This window comes from Calonectris borealis, chromosome Z (genome assembly GCF_964195595.1).
Source record: "Calonectris borealis chromosome Z, bCalBor7.hap1.2, whole genome shotgun sequence".
Lineage (NCBI taxonomy): Eukaryota > Metazoa > Chordata > Aves > Procellariiformes > Procellariidae > Calonectris > Calonectris borealis.
The window spans coordinates 84,583,381-84,605,162 of NC_134352.1; the positions used below are offsets into that span (position 1 = coordinate 84,583,381).

The 21,782-nt window shown below is 43.5% G+C and overlaps 1 protein-coding gene across 2 annotated transcripts; it reads right to left on the bottom strand.

Annotated features, from left to right (window-relative positions):
- Positions 1-395: 395 nt before the first annotated feature.
- On the bottom strand, positions 396-19,874 carry LOC142075260 (cilia- and flagella-associated protein 53-like). 2 transcript variants are annotated; one of them, XM_075136379.1, is made up of 8 exons: positions 19,698-19,873; positions 18,819-19,048; positions 16,308-16,481; positions 9,385-9,688; positions 5,754-5,972; positions 4,449-4,665; positions 3,836-3,938; positions 396-1,281 (listed from the first exon to the last, which is right to left on the bottom strand). In XM_075136379.1, exons 1-8 carry the CDS (start codon positions 19,758-19,760, stop codon positions 1,266-1,268), a joined length of 1,326 nt encoding a protein of 441 aa, XP_074992480.1. In that variant the 5' UTR covers positions 19,761-19,873; the 3' UTR covers positions 396-1,265. The 2 variants fall into 2 exon arrangements, with proteins under 2 accessions (XP_074992480.1, XP_074992479.1); XM_075136378.1 differs by lacking the exon at positions 396-1,281 and adding an exon at positions 1,774-2,361 and having other exon boundaries at positions 19,698-19,874.
- Between the last annotated feature and the right edge of the window lie 1,908 nt (positions 19,875-21,782).

Sequence of the window (21,782 nt, forward strand, 5' to 3'; positions counted from 1 at the left end):
TCACAGTAGTACAGAAAAATCTACATTGCTTGTGCAGGGCCACAGCAGGATTCTGTGGCAGACCAGGAAATTAATCTCTTAATCTCTCTGCCAATTCGACCCAGCGCTGAGAGCGGAAACCTATGACTACCTGAGCTCTCTGCACTGACGAAACTATTTCCATTACCTGGGACAGCCTTTCCCACCTGCAAAATAGGAGGAGCGGCTCTGAAGTCCTCTGTATGGCTTTGGAAACGGCTGCTGAAAAGCACTGTGCAAGGGTTAGACATCCCAACTAACCACCCACCTCTCCCGGTTTGCAATGTTTTCACGTTTATGAACGTTTCCTTTCTTGATGTCTGTAGGAGACAGACCCTGTTTGGATACAAGCGATTCAAGGAACAAGACGTGAAGAGGCTCCGCTCTGCTCTGTCCGGTCACCTGTCTGGATGGTGCGAACTTGTCCCTCTTCCATCTGCTGCCTCAGGAAGCTGCTCTGAGAAGTTTTGTCTGTAAGCAAGGATAAAACCCCACCACGCTCGGTGCTGTGCCCCTCAGCAGGGCAACATCTTAGGGCCAGGTTCTTCCACCATTTACACCCATAATTAGCTAGGTTGCTCTGCTAAGATCGCTGATGCTGTTTCAGATTAATATTTCTCTACCTGGCCTTTTGCAAACAGCTGTGCGGCTTTCTCCACAGACAAAAAGCGTTTGTCAGCTTGGTGTCTGCTTTAAACCAAGAAGATGAGGCGACCGTGCAGGCAGTTTATTCCCGATTCATTCCAAGAGGCCTGGGAGCTGGGGCTCCTGGGCTCTGATCCCAGCCATTTATCAGCTTCTCCGTGCATCTGTTCACGCTCCCCCACAACAAAAACACAGGAGTCCTGGTACTCGCCAACAGGGAGCCAAACACTGAAAGAGGAAGGTAAGGAGGAGGAGGAAGGTAGAGGAAGTGCTTAGTGAGAGATGGAAGTTGGAGAAGAAAAGGGTGGAAAAGCAGGGGCTGGAGGAAAGATGGTAGAGCTGAAAAGCTGAAGGAGGAGAGAGAGAAACATCTGCAGATAAGCAGCAGCAAATGCTGAAATGGAAAAATGTGAGAAAGAAGATAAAGCATTTCCGAATGCTGCAAGGTCTGTGAGCAAGAAAGGGTATGAGGTTATAAATGGATTCCTCACTTCCCTCCCCGGAAAAGCACAGAGGAAAAACTAACGAATTGCATACCAGGGAGCTGGTCGAGGGCAGCGCCGTGGGGAGAAGCAGGATTGCTCCCACCTGTCCTCCTCGTGTCACCCGCTGCTCCTCCTGCATAAAGGGCAATCTGGACATTAACGTGGGGGGCTGAGAGAGCAGTGAGGAGGTGTCCCTTCTCCCCACTGCCAAAACCCTTTCGAGACCTTCTTGCTGACATCTGGCCATTTTTTGTATTGCTCTGTCTTAAAATACTCTTGGTGCTCCGCCCCTCCCCATTCTGTGTGTTCAGACATTGGCAATCCAAGGCAGTCCAAAGAGGCAGAGTTGCCATCAAAATGATCATAATAACCCTTTTTGCAAGAAAAGGATGACTTCAGTCCTGCACAATTAAATCTGTCCAAGCAGAGGTCTCGCAGACTAGCTTTGGGACTCTCATATTCCACAGATCATTCAATAGCTATCAGAATATAGGCAAAGCAATACCAGCTCTTTACCGTCTAGCCCATAGTAAAATAGCTTCATAGTTTTACATTTAACAAGGAAAATGAAGATGTGTCACCAAGTGCTTTTTGTCTAAATACAAAAAAGGTTTTGCAAATATTTGCAGTTTGAAAAGCATTTTAATAAAAGTTTGCTGAAACTCTTCTACAAAGTTTTCTTTGTACAGATTTTAAAGAACGCCTGCATATCATTCATGTCATAATAATACATAACTATACTGCAGAGAACATACAAGTATTCTTGTATTAAAATGTCAAACACTTTGATTTGGATCAGTCATTTTGTCCAAGAAAATCTAATAGGGAAAAAATAACCTTTAAAAATACTATGTTTCTTGTGTTTGCGAGTTAAATATTTTGAGCACCACAGCGGAGAGGAGTCTGCTAACTCGAATCAGTTATAAACACCCTTAGAAAATGTTTTTTAAGGCAACCAAGTGAGCTAAAAAATCATTGTAAATTATCTTCTTGAGAGTTAGACATTAGTTTTCTTCTCAAAGGGTGGCTCTTTGCTAGTTTCTCACAAGGCCTTGACAGAATATCCTGTACCCTTTCTTGGTAAGCTCGCGCTGCTGCTAAACCCGATTCATATTCTCGCTGCTTCTCTTCTTCCTCAGCATCACGGGCCTGTTGTCGATAGGCAATTTGAGCCCTGAGTTGCTCTTGGTATTCTTTTGCTTCTTTTACTTTTCTGGAAATGACGTATGAATAGCTTATTTATGAAGTGTGGGTAAAAAAAAAGCAACTTTTTTTTTTACTATTGTTATTATTTAATCTGTTAGCATTCAACCTTAGAGCAAAGAACTGCTCAAAACTCCTTTTAGGTGTTAAGAATAACTACCACTCTTTTAACCAAATGCTACATGCTAACCTTAGGTTCTGCGGAGAATGAACTGCGTTCTGTTGTACGTTATAAAGCAGATTGCAAAATCAGTGCTTAAAAAAAAAAAATTTAAAAAAAAAAAGCAAGAACAAGCCCTTGTAATCAGCATGCCTTCCCTGCCCCTCACAGCGACAGTGAGAGGACAGGGAACGAGAGCGTCAGGTCTCAGTCCTTTGCTAGCTCAGGCTCACTGCTGCACAGCCTGACAGCCCATCTCCACTCCCTCGTTCTGAAGATAACAAGTGACTGCCAACGGGGGAGGCAGGGTGCAGGCTCCTGCTGCGGCGTTGGTATTCTAGGAAATGGCTGTCAGAAGAAATCGGTTCTTCCGTTCTACCTCGAGACTCATATATTACTTTCACTACCCTCTGGAGCAGCCGTGGAAGTCTACCTACATGCTCAGGCACACAGACACTTAAAAAGCCAACAGTCTAGTCAAGACTTTTGCGCTAACGCAACACAGTTGAACCACGCAGCACTGACTGACACCATGGAATGCCATCTTCGCTAAGTGAAGCGTATCCAAATGAAGCCCAGCCTGTTTCCCTCAGACGGGCGAGATTTCTGCCATATCCAGGAGATTGTTACCAATAAAGCCATCCGAGAACACAACAGATACTGGCTCTGGAAGGAGCCACTCGGATACCTCCCACGGACAAGTGCGGAGAAAGGGCAAGAGTACGAAAGGGAAACTGAGTAAGTGAAATAAGGCCCTTTGCCCTAGGCTTTGCATGACACCCAGAGGAACATTTCAGCTACTGCGTGTAACTACATCCTCACCCTGAGGTAAGGAGAACCCCGTGCAGCTGGGTTATGTGCAACAGTCTGGTGTTTTAACTGTATGATTGTTTAAGGGATGTGTGTGGGTGGAGTTTAGCAATAAGCCTGAACGCACTGGTTCTCCTAGGTAAGTAACAAACTAACCTTTCATTAATCCTCCTCCCCAAACCTCTGCCACTCGTAGTAACAGCTCAGAGTATGAGGGGATGTAGTTACTAAACAGGACCCATGTAAGTCACGTGATGGTCCAAAAAGACCAAAACAAGGATATGTAATGAAACACCATTATTTGTATGATGAGATCAGAATTAGTGATTTAATACCAACTGCAGTATAACAGGGCAGCTATTGAGCTGATAGGCTGCATGGTGGCAGAGCCTCTCTGAACAGAAGAAAGCCCACCCAGTGCTCTTAGAGTTATCTGAAAATGAGAATTAGCCTACTCACAAGTTTAAAAGATTGATCTGCAATTAAATGAACCGATGGCATAAAAGGAAAATACCTTGCATATTTTTCTTCTTCTAGACGCTTAAGTTCTGTGATTGCTTCAGCTAATAACTTCCTCTCTTGAGCGAGTTCTTCCTGCTCCTTTGCATTTCTCTGCACTGAAAAAAAAAAACAAAACAAAAAACATCTTCTAAAAGATAACAGCACTGCTAAGCTTGAAGGGACAGTGAGACTCTATTCAAGCCAAGTACTCTAAATAGCAAGCCTGAGTTCTGTTGCTTCTGCAGAGGCACAGAAACAATGGCAAGTGTATTCTCAGCTTATTTGTTTTTCATCTGCTCAGAATAGAAAAGATTTCACATTCAGAACTTCATAATAATAACAACAACATAATTAATAATAATGACTCCTTGCTTATGCAATCCTTTCTGTACTAGGCTTTGCTCTGGTGATAGCAATGGGAAATTAGTGTAAGGAATGCCTGAAGGAGTGAAGTTTCAGAAGCAGATTGAGAGACAGTAGCATTGCTGTCCACTCAGCCATACAGCCTGTGCATGCTGGGCCAGATGGTCTTCCCAAAAGCCGCGTGCTGTACTCCCTCTGCCTTTGCCAAGGCTTGCATTCCTGCGGTAGGTTTGGTGCACAGACGGCAAGTTGTTATTACTTACACTTCTCCTCCATCTGCAGTTGTCTTGTATCCAGGACATCTTTCAGTAGCTGCTTTCTAGCCTCCTTTTCTAAGCGCATTCGCTCAGCCTTCTTGGCCCAAACCTTTGCCATTTCTTCTTTGAGGAGCTTGTCCGCTTCCTTTTCTCGCTGTTTCTCTTCCTCCAGCTGTTGAGCCAGGTGTGCCAGGTAAGTCTGTTGCTCCTTGAACAGTTCTTGCTGCAAACACACAGACATCTGCAATCTGAGTAAATGAGTTCAAAGAAGCCTTTCAAAAGAGAAGTGGTGGTTTGCGACCAATGTGGGAACCAGGATCCTAGAGCTCCATCCCAAACCCTGCCATGGAAAAGAACTGCAGGATCTTCTTCCTGGCCAGTCGACAGTGCCTGGACAACAGCATAAGAGCAGAACAAATACAGAGTGATCCCTTCCCCATAGCAGCTCAGCTGTCTACGACACAGACATTTTACAAACTTTCCCCAGCTGACCAGGCTACTTCACCATCACCTGCATTAGAAGCCTTGGGATCCAATAAAGAGAATAAGAAATATTTCCTCCTCTCATTTTGTGCCAAGGTCTAACAGTTTATACAACTTACCTAACCTACTCGAGCTTCTAAATACCTTGAGCAGAGTAATGAATGCAGCTCCCTGCTCTCTCTTAAAGTTACCTTGAGACCCGTTTTCACCCTGAAGTTGTACCATCTACTTGTTTTAAATTTAGGAAGTGACAGACACATCCATGGTTTCATGGCATCCCCAAAATATTTAACGTGAGGTTTTGCATCTATATATCCAGCTATTAAAGATTTAAAACCATTTCTTAGTATTAACGAATTATAATAAGTTAAATATTTACTTTCCTCTGCAGTTCCAAATATTTAATAAATCAGGTCCATGAAACAAAAAATATTTTTCTAATCTCCATTACGTCCACGCAGTATAAGGATGAAAAAGCTCAGGTGATTTATACACAATGAAATCAGCACGGAGGGACAAGATTCCAGGATTTTCTGAGAGCCCCCTTCTTTTGTCTAGCCTGGTAGCCTTGCTGATTGCAAAGCATGCTTTAAAGTACTCTCTGTTTTAACAGATTTTAACAGGTTTTAACAGATATTGGGCTTCTTCAGAGAAATGAAGTGCTGGCAGGAGGAGAAGCAACAGGCTATGCAACAAAAGAATCAACTTGTTCAGAGAAAAGGGCTTGTGTCTGATCGCATTTATACTGTGCGGTTCACTAAGGGCCACAAAATTAGTCTAGATGAGGCATTGCCCCACAACTTCACAATGAACACCTCTAGCCCTTACTTTTCTTTTTGTTTTCTCCTCAGTGTCTTCCTGGGGTTCCTGAAGAGATTTTTCTAAGATCTTCATCTCTAGGGCAAGTTCACCTTGTTTTTCTTCATTAAGACGATTCTTCTTGTCCTGTGCTGCACTGAGCAACATATCCCTGCATTCCTTCTGTTTCTGTAGTTTCTCCATCTGAAGTTGTTCATTTTCTAGCTTAAGCAGTTGCTGCTGTTCTTCCTACAACGGTAAAGATAGCCAGCTTGTAAAATAACTTCAAACTAAGTGATGGCTAGAATTAAACATTGAAGAGCAAAGATAAATATTTAAAGCCTTTCTTGCTGACATTAGAAAATTAGTGTCATCCATTAGACCTGTTAAAGCATGAACATTTTAGCATAGCATTCATCAGAATTCAGGATTTTTTCCTTTAATTATCACATTGCCTTCAATACCAAAACACTGGCATGCCTGATGTACTCCAAATATTTCAAGCGGATAGACAGTCATCTCTTTAGAGAAATCAGTATCATTGCAGCATGTATGATCTGTATCCAAGTCTTCACACACAGCCATAACCACTAACCAGTAACAAAGCCATGTGTTCCTCCTGTTTCTGCATATATTATCTGTCCTGTGTCTGTGCTGGATGTTCAGAGCACTGCATCTCTAGTGGACATAAGGTTGCACAAAGTAATTGTATCCTTATATTCTGATGGGCAGTTACTGAATTTCCATGGCTTCAAACCATTCCACTTTATATTGGAAAGAACAGGAAAATGGACAGTAAAGCTGAGTTCTTAAGAAACAAACAATGAAAAATAGCAAACGTATATTCAAGATCAAACAGGTATATGTATATTCAAGATTATTTAGTCAAAAGAAAAAAAAAAAGCCCAAGGCAGCATCAATAAAGTAACTTAGCATAATTCCTGAACATCCTGCATTTGAATAAGTTTACAAGCACTTATAGTCATAAAACAGTGTGTGGCCACCATTAGCTTATCTACAGGTCTCAGAAACAATGCCTCAGCTATTTTAAAGACACAGAGTTTTTTGTTAACCTGTTTTTAAATTAAATGTCTCTTTTGTAATGTCAATAAATATTCTAACATGCATCAGCAGGTTTGCCATAAACAACGTGTCTAGTCTTCCCCATACGGAAGTACAAGTTGCACCTCCTAAGGAACATAACTTGTTATGCTGGACATAAAGCATGCGCTGACTCTTCCAGTGTTTCAAGCCCAAAGCTGACTTTGCTATCTTCCTGAATGGCCAAATTCACTTTCAGAAGCTGGTAAAACAGCTTTGAAACTCAGTATGTATTATTCGAACCACTAAGTAATCCAAAAAACTTTGAACAGTAAAGAAGGAAAGAAGGTGGAAATAGTTAGCAGCCTACTGGGCAAGCTGGCACATGTCTTAGGCTGAATTCTGACGTCAGTGAAGTTGCATGAGAGTAGCTAAGGGTGGCATCCACGGTGCTTACTCTGTGAAAGTTTATACGATGGGGTAACACAACGTTGGAAATGTACAAAGAAGTTGTTACCAACCATCCATCTGCAAGCCAGGACCAAAATACTATGGCAGAAACTCGTCTAGCACTTGTGAGACTACAGCCAGAATAACATGATTTCCATCACCTCAAGATATCACAATCCTTTAAGGGAGAGAAAAGACAGAGGGGGAGGAAGGCAGTTAATGTAGGTAACAGCTAATGAAAAAGCTAATGCAAAAATTGCTGTCTCTGTTTTGTCATCCAGCCTGAAATATCTTGATGCGCACGTATGGTCTACCGTGGCAAAGGTGCACGTTTTGCTTCCCTAAATAATCTATTTCCATTGCAACAACCAGAAGAAACCGTTATACACAGAGACACTTAGCTGTCCATAGCGTGACCTTCACCCAGATGAAACCCCTGATCATTACAGGCTACCAACTCTGTACTGAAAAACTTGTAACGAGGCCATCTGTCACATCCCTCTTCTGCTGAAAAAGGATTACATCCCATTTTCAATACAGAAACTCTCCTTTATCAACCCTTTGAAGAAAGCTTTTTTTCAGAGACTAAACCACTTTACCAGAAATTTATCTCCTTGACAGACCCCAAGGTAGCTGTCTTCAGGGGAAGCTACAAAGTCTTCTATTCTAATAGCATTTTTCTGAAAAGGCCAGTTAAGTAGAAGTGTTCTTTGCCTGGGAGGTTTGGCAGTGCCTTAAAAGTTGTTACAAGAAAATAATTTTATTCTGCATGTTTTTAAATAAGTGAAACATTACAGTCTAGCTTTGAATAAGGACTCCACTGTTTTACAGCCAGGATTTTCAGAGCTTTAGATTCATTATTGTCATTATTTTTAAAAAGTAGTGGAGTATATATCTTGCCAACATCAGCTTCCAGTGCCTAACAGAGTACCCTGAGTCATCATTCAATTGCTACACGTAAATAGCTGCAAAATGAAGACTGAGTCTGAACTAAATAGTCTCCCATAACTCATGAAGTCAACACAGAATGCTGTGAACTAGAGCCCCACTAAAGCCAGCACAACTACAGGAAGCCTTCACTGGAGAGACATGAGGAAAAAAGAGGGTAGTGGCCAAACAGTTGGGCCAAGGTAGCCAAATGCCTCCCGTGATGTGTCGCCTAACAGCAGCCAGCACTAATAGGTGAGAGAGCTTAGGCACTGCTTGCTAATTTGTCAAAAAAAAAAACAACAAAAGGATGTAGATTCTGAAATTCAGACAGCTGGGGCTTAAGCAGTTGGGATTTTTTATATAAATGTGTCTCCTCATGTATGTGTCAGGGTCCTGAGTGCAACAACAGGCTCTGCAACCTCCCTGCAGGGGCCTGGCTGCCTGTGCTCGCAGCCAGCCCCGACGTGAGCCTTGGGTCAGAGAGCTGGGAAAGAGCGGTGTGAGAAAGGGCTGAGAGGAGCTTGGGAGCTGCAGTTGGGCTCAGTCTCTCGCCCTTGGCGCCTACGTGAGCTATGCTGCAGGTACGCCTGTGCCTGAGGTCGATCCTGATCCAGACCTGCTGACTTGACTTGCTGGCTTCACCTTGGACTGCACCACTACAGACCTGCCGGGCAGTTTGGACTGTAGATGACCCCGGTTACTGTCAGCAGACCTGCTCTGCTCCGTTCCTTTGGCTACTGCGGGACTCTTGTTGGGGAGGACAGCGTACTTGCCTGCCCTGCTGTCACCTTTGGCTCCTGGCTCGCCTTTCCTTCTCGGAGCAGCACACTCTTGCTGCTTCGTCCCAGGGCACTTACCGTGATGATTAAACATATGTATCGTGGTCTAAGATCTGGTGGTACAGGTTACAGCTGGGACACAAGACTCTCTAGCTATCCCGCAGGAAACTGGAAATCAGAAAATTGCAAAGATGTCTGGCAAAAGCTTAAAAACATTTCCATTTCCCACAAAGGCTCTGAGAGGCTTTGAATGCTAAAATCCTTTACAATGCTAAGTTTCAAAAAATGTAATTCCCTCTGTCACAGCTCTGGAAAAGAGGCTTAGCATAATAGGGCAGTCTCAGATACTAATGGAATCAGTGAAGATACAAATAAGGTATGGATTAATCTAAATGTCTAGTAAGCCTATCATTAGGAGGACCTTATACACAACCCTGAATTGAGAATGATATGGAAATTACCAGCAATTGAGCCTCTTCTTCCTTCAGCCGCTTCACCTCTTCTTTGTGAGCACTGAGCACCGCTACCTGGGCACTCAGCACATTCAGGATTTCCTGATTCTGTTCTGCTGATTTCTGCATCTCCACCGCCTCTCGCTTTTCCTTAGCCAAGCTATCCTCTTTCCAAAGCTCTGCAAACATCAGCTCCTCCTTCTTCTGTTGCTTTTTCAATTCCTCCTTCAGAGCTACCTGGGCCAGCCGGTCTTCACGCAATTCCTTCTGATGCTTCTTCATCCGCTGTACACGAAGCTCCTCGCATTGTTCTCTGAAAGACAACATAAAAGTTTAAAAAAAAAGTCTCAAAATAATAAGCAAGTCTGGGGGTGTGTCATGGATGGAGGCTCCCAGCTTATAACTACTCAGAGGACTACAGCTCAGAATGCCAAATTCTACACTTGGTCTGACACTTGACTCCTTGTGAGGCCTAAGGAATCACAGAGAGCCTGATTTGTTGGAGATTTTGACCTTCATCAGTTGAAGAGCAGGTCCTATATTTGTATTTGTAAAAATAATATATATACACATGCACAATATATAAATATTTTATATATACACGGTGTGTTTTATATATGTAGTTGGAACACGCATTGTGTGCAGTTTTTTATATACATAATTTTTTTTAATATATAAAACACATGCATACTACGCTTGTTCAAACATGTAGGCTGCTCTTTATTCAAATGAAAACTTAGAATAGGTTTACTAGTCACTTGAAACCTCATTCGTATTCAGAAAATACTCAGAGAGCAGAAATTTAGGTTACACAACTGAAGAGAAACCACTAGAAATTTATTAATTTTTAATGAAGTTTAGTGGGATAATTCAGAAAAGTTGCAATAAGAGTCCGTAGAAGCTAGAAAGTCAAACAAGTAATGCAGCTTTCAATTTTCATTTACTCACTGCAACTGAGTTGCATATAAACAGGTATTTATCTTCAGTTGAAGAACACACAACTATTTACAGATTCTGCTTTTATTTTTGCAAACACAGTACTGTTGAGATCAACATATGCTCAAACAATATTTAATTTGAACAATATACAAGCATTTTAATTCTGATCTATAATCAGTATACAGATTTTCATAAAATCAAAATGTGAAACTAGCAGACAATGGTGAAGATCTACAAGCATTAAGGATCTGTAAGCTCTAAGGATTTGTGATAAATACACATAAATGCTGTGAAGTAAAAAGATATCTCACATTTTCATGCGGAATAAAACCATCTTCTACAGATTATTGCAATGCTATTTAGGAATTCATAGCAGACATCGTAAGATATCATTGACTGAATCTTGAACCACTGCATAACAGCAGTAGTTACCTGCACAATGTGAAATACTATTACTTTATACCATGTTTAGCTGGCAATTCTGTGTAGCAAAAATATTAAATATTCATCAAGCAATTATCTCATAGTACTATCATTCTCCACATCAGGATAGTTATTTAAATTTCATAACTACAGCAGTGAAACAAAATCTGAATGAATTCCATTGCCTAATTTTTTTTTTTTTTTTTTTTTGCTTAAAAGCAAAATTAAGTTTGCCAGCACTAAAGATAGATATTTGATGGTTTGCTTTTTCAGGCTCTACTAAGAATCTGTCTTTGCAAAGTCTTCACTTTTCTAAATGATTCCTAAGTCCAATAGCTGCTGTCTCCATCTAAACGTCTATACTCCCTGACCTGGGTTTCGTGTATAGAATTAATAGGAGCGTTATTCTCTGTCTGGGGCCACGGGTTCACACCTCAACGGAGGCTACAGAAACGATGCAAATTTGGCCTCTCCCTGAGGTCAATGGATATATCCGCTGTCAGTCAGGCAAACTGGGAAAGAGTTTAGCAACACAAGATGTGACTGGTGGTCTCTACTCATTTCTGCCCTAAAACTAGTAAGATTATGCTCTAGAATACTGCTTCTTTACTTGACACTGCTCCTTCGTCACCTCCCGCTCACCTCCTGCTAACAAGCACAGAATGAGTGCAGCTTCTGGTATCGTTAATATGTGGCTGAGGCAATTACTAGCGTGTAATAATTATGTGTTGGCTTACAAGATCTTCCAAAGCTTTACCAATAAAACTCCATGCTAAGCTAGCCTAATAAAAATTACTTAGGGCTTACAAACCGCAAAGAGCATTTCCCCGAATAGCCCTCCTCCAGTTCAGAACCGGCTGAACAAGCTGCTGACAGACGGAAAAAGTGACAGTGCCGAAAGCCAGCCTGACCCTGTTCTCAGTGCCACAGCGAGAGCCATCCAACCAGTCAAACTTACAGTGGAGCGGTGCAGAATCAGAGCTGTGTCTGCGGAGGGGGAAGATTGCTACACCTCGCTCTCCCTTGGTGCTGCAGGAGTGAGATACAGCCAAAGAACAAAGAATGCTTGCCCTGTAATTTCATGCAGAAGCAGAGGTCTCTCTATGTTTTCTTCTTGTCAGCATTCACTGTTTGCTGCCTCACATTTCAGCTGCAAGCTTCTGGGGCCAAGGTCATCTCCCTCTTCATCCTCTACTCGTAAAGCACCTAATGCCATGGAGGCAGTGGTGAAAGGTGCTAAGCACTATACACAAACGATAAAAGGGAAAGCAGTGCCATGAAAACAAAATTCTCATTTTACTTGATATCCAGAAGGCATTTCTAACCTCTTAACTGTTCCTGACTGAGAAGAAACAACAGTAATCTGCCAAGTCCCCTTTCATCAACATCAAGTCTCCGTGAGATAAAACCTCCCACACGTAGCACTTTTCTCCCTCAATCCTAGGACACACCACATCCTCTCACCAAATGTTGCATTCTTCCCCGAAAGCTGGGCTTGTATCCTCTTCAGGAGAAACTGTCCCTGGAATGAGGAACCATCCTCAGCTCAGGTCTTCAGAAGAGAAGGGTGAGGAAATACAGGAATGAAGGAGCCGGCTAGTGGAAAGGGATGGCTGTTTTACCTCCTTGTATGAGACGGAAACCTTCTGATCGCTCATTCACTGGTTGTCCCAACAACGAAAGCAGAGAGCAGCACAGCGATGTGCGTGCCGTGAGCCACGGCACACTCCAAGAGGCGCCCCTGCCTTCAAGTAGGTCAACAAACATACTACATCATCGCCCGTTTTCTTACGTTTTAACACCGGGATCTATCTTCTAAGTCCTGGGTAGGAGTTAGTGATGATTAAAGACTACAATACTAATTAGTATTCATGAAAAACATATTTCTCAAATGTTCTGAGGGAAACATGCCATTATTAAGATTTGAAATCTTACACCATTAGAAAGAACTGTATTACCTTAACACAATGGGTTCAAAGTTCTCTCAGCAGTGAAGGAATAAAGAAGTAGTTATTCTTTTTCGTGATTATAAACTAATCTGAATTTAATTGAATTCCCAGAGGGGAAGAGAAGTTAAATAAAAGTTTGGCATGGTTAGAATTTTAATAGAAAATAACACTGTAATTCCTTGATTTCATCAAAATAATTCCTTCAAAGCAGCTCTTACAGCAACCTATAAACATCTGCTCCCCCAGATGGCTGTTTTTCTTCCTCACTTTGCTATCCTAAGCTTCTTAACATTAAAATTGTGCCTGTATGTAGCCACTTCCCACAGATAGAAACTGCATTTATTCTCCCTCCTGTCCCCCACCCCAGTTATTTATTCATTTTATGGCTGCAGTACAAAGTTGCTGTGATAACAACATTCTCTGTATGGATGCTTCTGATGTTATCCCAGGAAAGAGGATGTAATATGTGTTTTATGCAAATTTTAAGACATTGCAATTTTCTTTAAAGATACCAATGCTGAAGATGCCCTCGGGCTAAAACTGGCTGAATATCTTCTCATACAAGTTGTAGCCCTTCATGAAAATGAATTCCAGCGGGACTCTAGTGGTCCAAGGACTGCGCCCTCTGTCACCTTACGACAAAGGACTCCTCCTGGCTAATATCGCCACTGAGAAGCTGTTAAGTCTGTACCCTCAGGCTACAGTTCCAAACCAGCCCACAAGGCTGATAAAAGAACTGCCTTTTAGTACTCTGGAATAATGTACTGGAGCGCTGTACACTATAGGTGCTCCTATACCTCAGGTTTGAGAACCTATACCTGCAAAAGAGTGGAGCGCCTTGCTTAAAGTTAAAAGAAATACAAAGAAGTTGTATTAGGTTTCAGAAAGACATTCAAAATAGTTGTAAATTCACAGGCAAAGAGAAACAGAAAATTATGTGTACATCCGCCTGTTACTGAAATGACCTCCCGGGCCTCCTCTGGGTGTGCCCTAGAGCAACAGTCTCCAAAGTGGGGTGCGCAAGACAATCCATTGGCATGCGGGAAGAAAATATTTTTTTGTACCATTAATAAATTACATTCAAAATAAAAATTGTCTTTATTTCATCTTTGCCTCACCCTCTTTTAATTTCTATTTTTGCATATGTTTTATAACATACATAATACACCGGTACAGTAGTACAAGTATATAACATATAAATAAGTAAACATATTGGGGGTGAGTACTAAAATTTTTTTTTACTGATAGGGGTCCGTAATCAAAAAGGTTTGGAGACCACTGCCCTAGAGAGCAGGTTGTGACACAATTACAGATTTCTGGTTGTGGATCTTCAATAAATGTTGGTTTCCTGAGCAGCAAAGCCAGCTCCCAGATCTTTGCATGGACCAGGATGGTTTAGGAGGAAGAGTAACAGCTAACAGTGGGGGAAAAACAGATTTGGGGCTACTTAAAGAATACAAATACATGCAGGTTCAGATATTAGAAGTTACTAATCTAATCAGAATCGATCACCACAGTAGAGACTTCTTTTCTCATTGGAAAAGGACAGAGAAGAAAAGAGTTTAAAATATTACTATGCATGTACATGAAGAAAGATATCTGTCTTTCGAAGGAGAGATCGACAGACAAGGTGAACTGTTGTCAGCTGGTGTTATTAAAGTTTTGGTTTTTTATAGGGACCTTAATTTAAAAGTAGAAAGAGACAGAGCTAGAGGAACCGAGGGAGGAACTGACTATGGAAATGTATTTTCACTACATCAGGACACTCAAGAGAAGGACTCTGTGCACTGTAGGGTGAAGATTTATTTGCAAAGATACTCAAAGATCGCCACTCACAACAGCTGTGAAGAAAGATCATTTCACTGCCTCTAAATCCTCTGAAAAACCACAGCCAGTAGAATGCCATCAGTAAAGCTCCAGCAACACTTTTTATGGGATACTGTGTGGTATGAACATTGCTTAGATCCAAAAGCAGACTGGGAAGGGTAGAAGGATGATGGGAACGATCCCATGAGACTGAGTGAACCATGTATCAATAGGGTTGGGAAGAAAGAGGACCTGAGACATTAAGACAGGCAACTGCAGCATGGAAGTCCAAGTATGTATCGCCAGATGATGAGGTTCACTGGTGGGATTCATTTTGCAATTAAAATATCTAAAATTAGGCATCTAAACAGGAATCTACATGTGCGCTAAATTCCGATTCTAATCAATGGGAACCTAATCAATGCAGTCAGTGGAGGCTAGGGTGCAGTTCAACTGGCAGACCAGTATATGCCTACTTTAGGATGACATTAGGTTCCTTTAACTGTCCTGATCTCAATGAAGATCTACTGAGTAGAACACGATTTCAGATTCCCAGTGAATATAAAGATACCAACACTTGGACACCTATCTTTAGGTGTCTAAATCACAAGCTGAATCCCTTCTCCTTGGCGTGTAAGACAAGCTACAAGTACAAAATAAAAGGCACTCCAGCAGCATCTCCTCTAAACAATTTTAAACATGAATTTCAACCGCTTTGTATGGGCAGAGGACAAACTAGGAATTGTAAATTGTGAGGGCCATATTTTAAAGCCAGCATGTGAATTTAAAAGTGCATACCCTGCCTTAGCACCTGTCTCAGTCAATAAACCCCACATTTAAGAAACCAACATTTATCTGTGAAATTAGTTAATTAGCGTTTATGCACAAGTGAAAGCAAGTGTTGATTTTTATCCCCAGCCTCTGCACACTGAGAAGCAGGTGTTGTGGATTTCCATAGCCCTGTGGGAGACTGGGAAGAGACACTTCAAATGATTACAATTAAATTACATTAATATTATTTTTCATCCCTTCCCCAGAAAACGAGATTTCCAAGAATTGAACAAGTCATTTCATGCCAAGGCCTCAGGGCCTGATAAGCACCTGCAAATTTTAATGACTTCAAAAGACGCTGCCAAGCTCAGCATCCAGGAAGACTTGGCACAGAACTTCAGGTTGCATTAAAACCTTAGCTTCAGCTGGTACTCTTGAAAAGTATGCAATAAATAAAAACACTGTCTTTTTGGACAATTTTAACTTTTCAAGGATCTTCGACATATTAGCTTAATAAGCATTATTTAGGCCAAATTAACCTTCTGTGAACCCTTTTCACTCCAATAGTATAAAGCTGAAATAGAAGTATGCACCAGAACAAGAAATTACAAAAACAGCTGACTTGGCAGGTCGAAGTGCAGGGATGCTCACACAGGACAAGGAGATTTGCACCGCACTTGGAAGAACGTTTTCATGGTATCTCAACACTTAAATCCAATAATGGAGACGGTGCAGTTCTCTGTACCTGTTGCCTTCATCTCTATTAATGAAAATTTTTCTCACACACTTTATCGAGCATTACAGCATTGCAAATTTGGATCCCTGGTCTTTAGAGGCTGCACCCCTTCATCGAAAGTCAGAAAAAGATTATACTCTGCCCCACTGCATGCAACATAGCTAAGCCCTTTCAACTTCTGGCAAACCACCTTAATTTTTTTTATTTTATCATTTCAATCACATTCATCTTTCCTTTCTCGGTTTATTATTGTCACCTTCTTCTTAAATTCCCTCTTTGTATTTACTTAGTTCTATTTTAAAAGATACCTGAATTGCTGCTCTCGTTTTTCAGCCACCAGTTGTTGCCTTTCTTTTTCTCTCTTCTCTCTCAGTAATTTTGCTCGCTCCCTCATTTTCTCTTGTTTCTCCAGTACCGTTTCTTCAAGTGACTCCATCTCAGCAAAGTACCTACTTTCCTCTGCCTCCAGAAGCTCACGAAGCCTGCAATGAAAACATTTAAAGAAAAGCTAAAACAATACTTCTGTTGAACGATAAAGTTCTAGATTATTTGTTATGAGTGCAAAATGGGTACTGGGCTCCTTTCAACACTTCTTGCAAACGCCAGAGAATGGACCATCCAAGAAACACCACATTTTAACTCGGGGATCACTCCTGTTGTGCCCATGGAGGGGATCTTACAGCACAACATGAGTGATTCTGTCCTGACACAATTTAACCTCCTTATCGTACAAACCCATATCCAATGCTGCTTTACAACTTCAGTCCCCCATTAAACAAATTCTTCTAATTTCCAGGCTACATTTGTCACCAACTGATATCTATTTGATCTTGTACTATTGTTATCCTTCAGTGTAATCCCTCCCTGGTATTTACCACCCTTCTCTACTCATCTATAATTGTATCTTCTCTCAAACTACCTTTTGTTATGTTAGCATCACTCCGTAAACTACTTTATCCTGAAAGATCTTTGATGAGAAAATTATGTCAAATTGGCAATTTTTAAACATACCACCATTTAGCTCTCCTAGCAGTAAGAAACCTGGGGCGAAGGAATCCAGAAACTCACTAATTCCAGCCCGAACGCCACAGTGGCCTCTGGGAAATCACTCTCACTTTTATGCAATGGTACGGCCCTGCTACTGCATGAGCAATAGTGCTATGGGCCTACGCTGGCACTGCTGGTGGGAGTTCAGCAGCAAAGCCAAGGACTGACTAATTCTGGAAACTGAATTGCACTCTCTTCACCGCGAGAGTGAACTGAGTACTGAGCCGAGTCTCCCTGCAAAGACAGCATGGGAATCTTAAGCAGCTAATAAGAACAAACCCCATGAAGTTCAACAAAAATCCTGCACCTGGGGAGGAATAACCCACGCAGGCGGCCGTCTGGCTGGGAAGTGGCTCTGCAGAAAAGGACCTGGGGGTCCTGGCAGACAAGCTGAACGTAAGCCAGCAATGCACCCTTGCGGCAAAGGCGGCCAACAGCATCTTGGGCTGCATGAGGAAGAGCACTGCCAGCAGGTCAAGGGAGGTGATCCTTCCTCTCAGCACTGATGAGACCTCATCTGGAGTGCTGGGTCCGGTTCTGGGCTCCCCAGCACAAGAAAAATACAGACTTAGTGGAGCGAGCTCAGTGAAGGGCCACTAAGATGATTAAGGGACTGGAGCATCTCTCCTGTAAGGAGAATCTCTCCTAAAGATCTCTTGCACCTGAGAGAGCTGGGACTGTTCAGCCTGGAGAGGAGGAGGTTCAGGGGGATCTTACCAATGTATATAAATACCTGGAGGGAGGGAATGCAGAAAAGGGAGACAGCTTCTTCTCAGTAGTGCCCAGTGACAGGACAAGAGGCAATGGGCACAAATTAAAACATGTGAAATTCCACCTGAACACAAGAAAAGACTTTTTTTTTTTTTTTTTTTTTTTTTTTACTGTGAGGGTGGTCAAATACTGGAACAGGTCGCCCACAGAGATGGTGGAGTCTCCATGTGTGGAGATAAGGAAAACTCGGCAGAGTCCTGGGCAACCTGCTCTAGGTGACCCTGCTTGAGCAAGGGTCTTGAACTAGATGATATCAGGAGGTTCCTTCCAACCTCAGTGATTCTGTGCAATTGGTGTACAATTCCTGTCGTATGAAGACACATCAGACCAGGATACCAAACAGATGACTTGCACAGCTCCAAAGTCACTTTAAATAAAAGCGTAACTGAGCAATTAAACCATATGATTTTTTTCTAAGATCAGCCCAGCACAATTCTGTTCTTTACAAGACAGTAATATGCCTCATCTTTACTATTTTTGACAGACTTCTGACAAATTTTCATTTCTTTCAACTGCCTGTGCTGCAAAGTATTACTTGTAGGACCTAAACATTAACTTAATGAGGTTGCAACAAAACCCTCAGTTACACCCAACAATTAGAGCTTCTGACACTTTTATAAAGTACTCTTCATTCTCTTTAAAAATCAAGCCATGAAACTGCTATAATATTAGTTTTATCTTGCATTTGGCAGATAAAGCTCTAAATGCCACCTAAACTGCTCTAGTTACTGTGTTTGAATACTTATCTCTAGTGATTGGCTCAGTGATTAGTACTAATTACAAGAGCCCAAAGGCTACTGTTTGCTCTACATTGCTGCTTGACCGCCAATTAAGCACACCTATGCTTTCTGTTACGATGAATAACGAATACCATACCACATGCACAATGTAACGTACAGAGCTGAGCTCAGCTGAGTGTTTTTCCCATAATCATTCCTCTAAGCATACAATTTAGTTGAAAATAGTAGGGCAGATATTGGTATTAGCTACTTGTTTGCTACCTCTCTCGTCTCTCATCAATCCCTGCCCGATACTCCTGCATTGTCGCATCCACCTTTCTCTGCACAACGCTGTGCAGCCATTTTTGTTCGTTGCGTTGCTGCCACTCATAGACCTTGCGATACTGGTTGTACAGCTTTAAGAAATCAGCATTTTCAAGAAGTTCCTTTTCTTTCTGTCTGCGGGCCAAGACAAAATTGTCACTTTTTTGTTCTTTAGGAGGCTTGGCTCTCTGTAAGAGAAAGCATATGTCAGTGGTGAAAATATAATCAGTTATTCTGTTGTTTTTTTTTTTCAGTTGAATTCATGACCAAATAAGTACATAACACCGAATTATGAGAGTTCAGGGTAATTAGGTGTAAATCCCGACAAGCCTTGACTTGAAGAGCACACCACCGGTACAAGAATATAAAATGGCTTCAGGTGCCGGCACTTGCCTGTGGCCCAGGCTATGGTTTACATCTTACCCTGTTCATCCGAGAGGGTGGTTATGGTCAGCTCTACACATACTCAACAAACGTCCTCATCCGAGGCAAGCTCCACCCGCCTCCCTCTCCGGCACAGCTCCCCGGCGCTCCGAGCGCCTCCTCACGCACTGCCGCAGCCCACCGCGCACAGGCCGGGTACCCCCAAAGGGGCGACCTCGCCCCGCACGGGTACAGTCGGACCGGCTCCCCCAGGGCCCCGCAGCGGATGGCAGCGGGTCCTCCCAAGGCCCTCAGCCCGCACAGCACCGGGCTCCCCCGAGAACTCCACCCCGCACCGCTCCCGCCTCCTCTCAGAGGGCCCTGCCCCAGCCGGCACCGGGGGTGCCCGCCCCAAGGACCCCGCGCCACCAGGGAGCGGAGCGGACTCCACCCGCGCTGGCCGCGGTCCCTCACCAGCGCCAAGGAGTGCGGGACGGGCCCGGTCACCTCCCGGCGCCACGGCCGCTGCGCCTCCATAGCCGCGGCCGCGCCAGGGACGCGCCGCCCGTTGCCATGGCAAAGCAAGCGCCGGAAGTGACCTCATGACGGCGGCGACGCGCGCACGGAAACTCCGTCCGGCGCAAGCGCAGAAGGGAAGTACGGGGGCCGTCGCGCGGTGTTGCGCATGCGCAGTCTGCCGCGAGGGCGGGGGGGGGAGTGTCATGGCGCCGTGAGGCGGGCGTGCCCCCGGCCCGGGCCCGGGCCCGCACCCGCACCCGCACCCGCACCCGGACCCGCTGTGCCGCCGCTCCCGGGCCGCAGCCACCGCGGGGCAGCCGTGCGGGTGCTGAGCCGAGGGGCCGCAGGTCCTCCGAGGGTGACGGAGCATACAGGGCCCCGCAGAGCCCAGGCCCTGGTGCCCCTCGCTAGCCTAACGTTACCTCGCCGTGGGAGCAGAGGCCGGCACAGATGGGTACAAGAGTGAAAAGGTTTTGAGTTAATAAGCGCACTAAAGGAAGATCCGAGTTTAATGGAGGGAATGGGTTCCCTGTGCCCGCAGGTTGATGGGCGCTGTGGGAACCCCGCAGGCCCCTGGTAGAGGCCTCCCGTGGTACAAGCCCTGCCGATGGACAGGCTCCGGAGCTGCCCGGGGTGGAGGAGAACGGGAAATAAAACATCGGCTGTGGATCCGCGATTGCTTCAAGTTCATTGCCCCCAAAGAAGTCACAAGAAAAAGCTTCTTGTTGAAGCTCTGAAGCCCAGGAACAGAGATACTGCCAAGAACTTTGGTTTCTTGCAGATAATCGGGACTTGGCCAATAACAAGTTGAAAAAATGATCCAAAGAAAGCTCGATGTTTAAAATTGACTGTAAAGCTTGTTCTCATTCCATTGCAATTTGCAGTGCAATTACCTCGTGTATCAGTGATGGGATGTTTGCACGATCCGACAAAGCTGTATGATACACAGCATTTACACCATGGAGTATGTGTTATGCCACTGCGGTAGTGCTTGAACTGGAATCCCTTGAGTTTATTTATTAATAATTTTATTATTATATCATCCTACTGTGACATAGTCTTTGAGATGTTTGGGAGAGGGAAACAACTTCACTGCTGAGAACCGTTCCTTTTCCCCCTGAAAACTCTCGTATTTAAGTGTTGGGAGGGCTGAATCTCTTGGTATAGTACAGTTTTGCCTAATATTTTATGGGTTGTTTAATGGGAAATGTTGCCTTAGTCGTAACATCTATGTAAAATCACAGATCAATTTTATGTATACTAAATAAAAATAGACAGTATACAAATGTGCAGCACTTCCATCTGTTTGAAATCTAAAAAAATACAGGAGGTGCGTTGGTCCTCCAATCCCCCTATTTATGTTTTTTGTGAAGTCCCTCCACCAGCTTTGAAAAGAATTCCTCCTGAAAAAGCTAATTTTAGTCCAAAGGCATGACGAATGTCTTGTGACTTTGAGCTTATTTTACATTAACCTTAGATGAAAAAACAGATTCTCCTTAACTTATATGCCAAAGGGGATCCTGGTCGCTGCGTTATTCCCCAGGGTTTCCTTACTGGGGGAATATATATATATAGGATATATATAGCATATGGACTGTCCTGGGTTTGCTGGCTTGGATTCTCCTTCCCAAAAACTCTCTCTAAGGAACAGCCAGGGAGGTTTCTAGGAAAAAGCCCCACTGGACACTCAGGTGTCAACAAAAGTCAGAGTTTAGATGCGGGCTGAGGTTTCAAGGCGCTTTAAGTGGAAGTGCAGCCAGCCGCAAAAAGGGATGGAGTGGCCTCTCCCTTCTGTCCCCGTTCAGACAGATCAGCACAGAGATAGAGCTCACGTAGCTAAACCCTAATAACGGGATGACGTGGCTCCTCAGGCTTGATCTGCCTTGGCCCAGCGGCAGGAACGCTAACGTGGGCATGAGGGAAGGGCTGGGAATGAGTGGAGGGAAGGACGGCACCACGTGGTGAGTTAAAGCAACTCGGCAAACCAGAGCCATTTTGCAAGAGCAAAATCTGTGGTGGGAAAACCCGGCAAGGACAGTA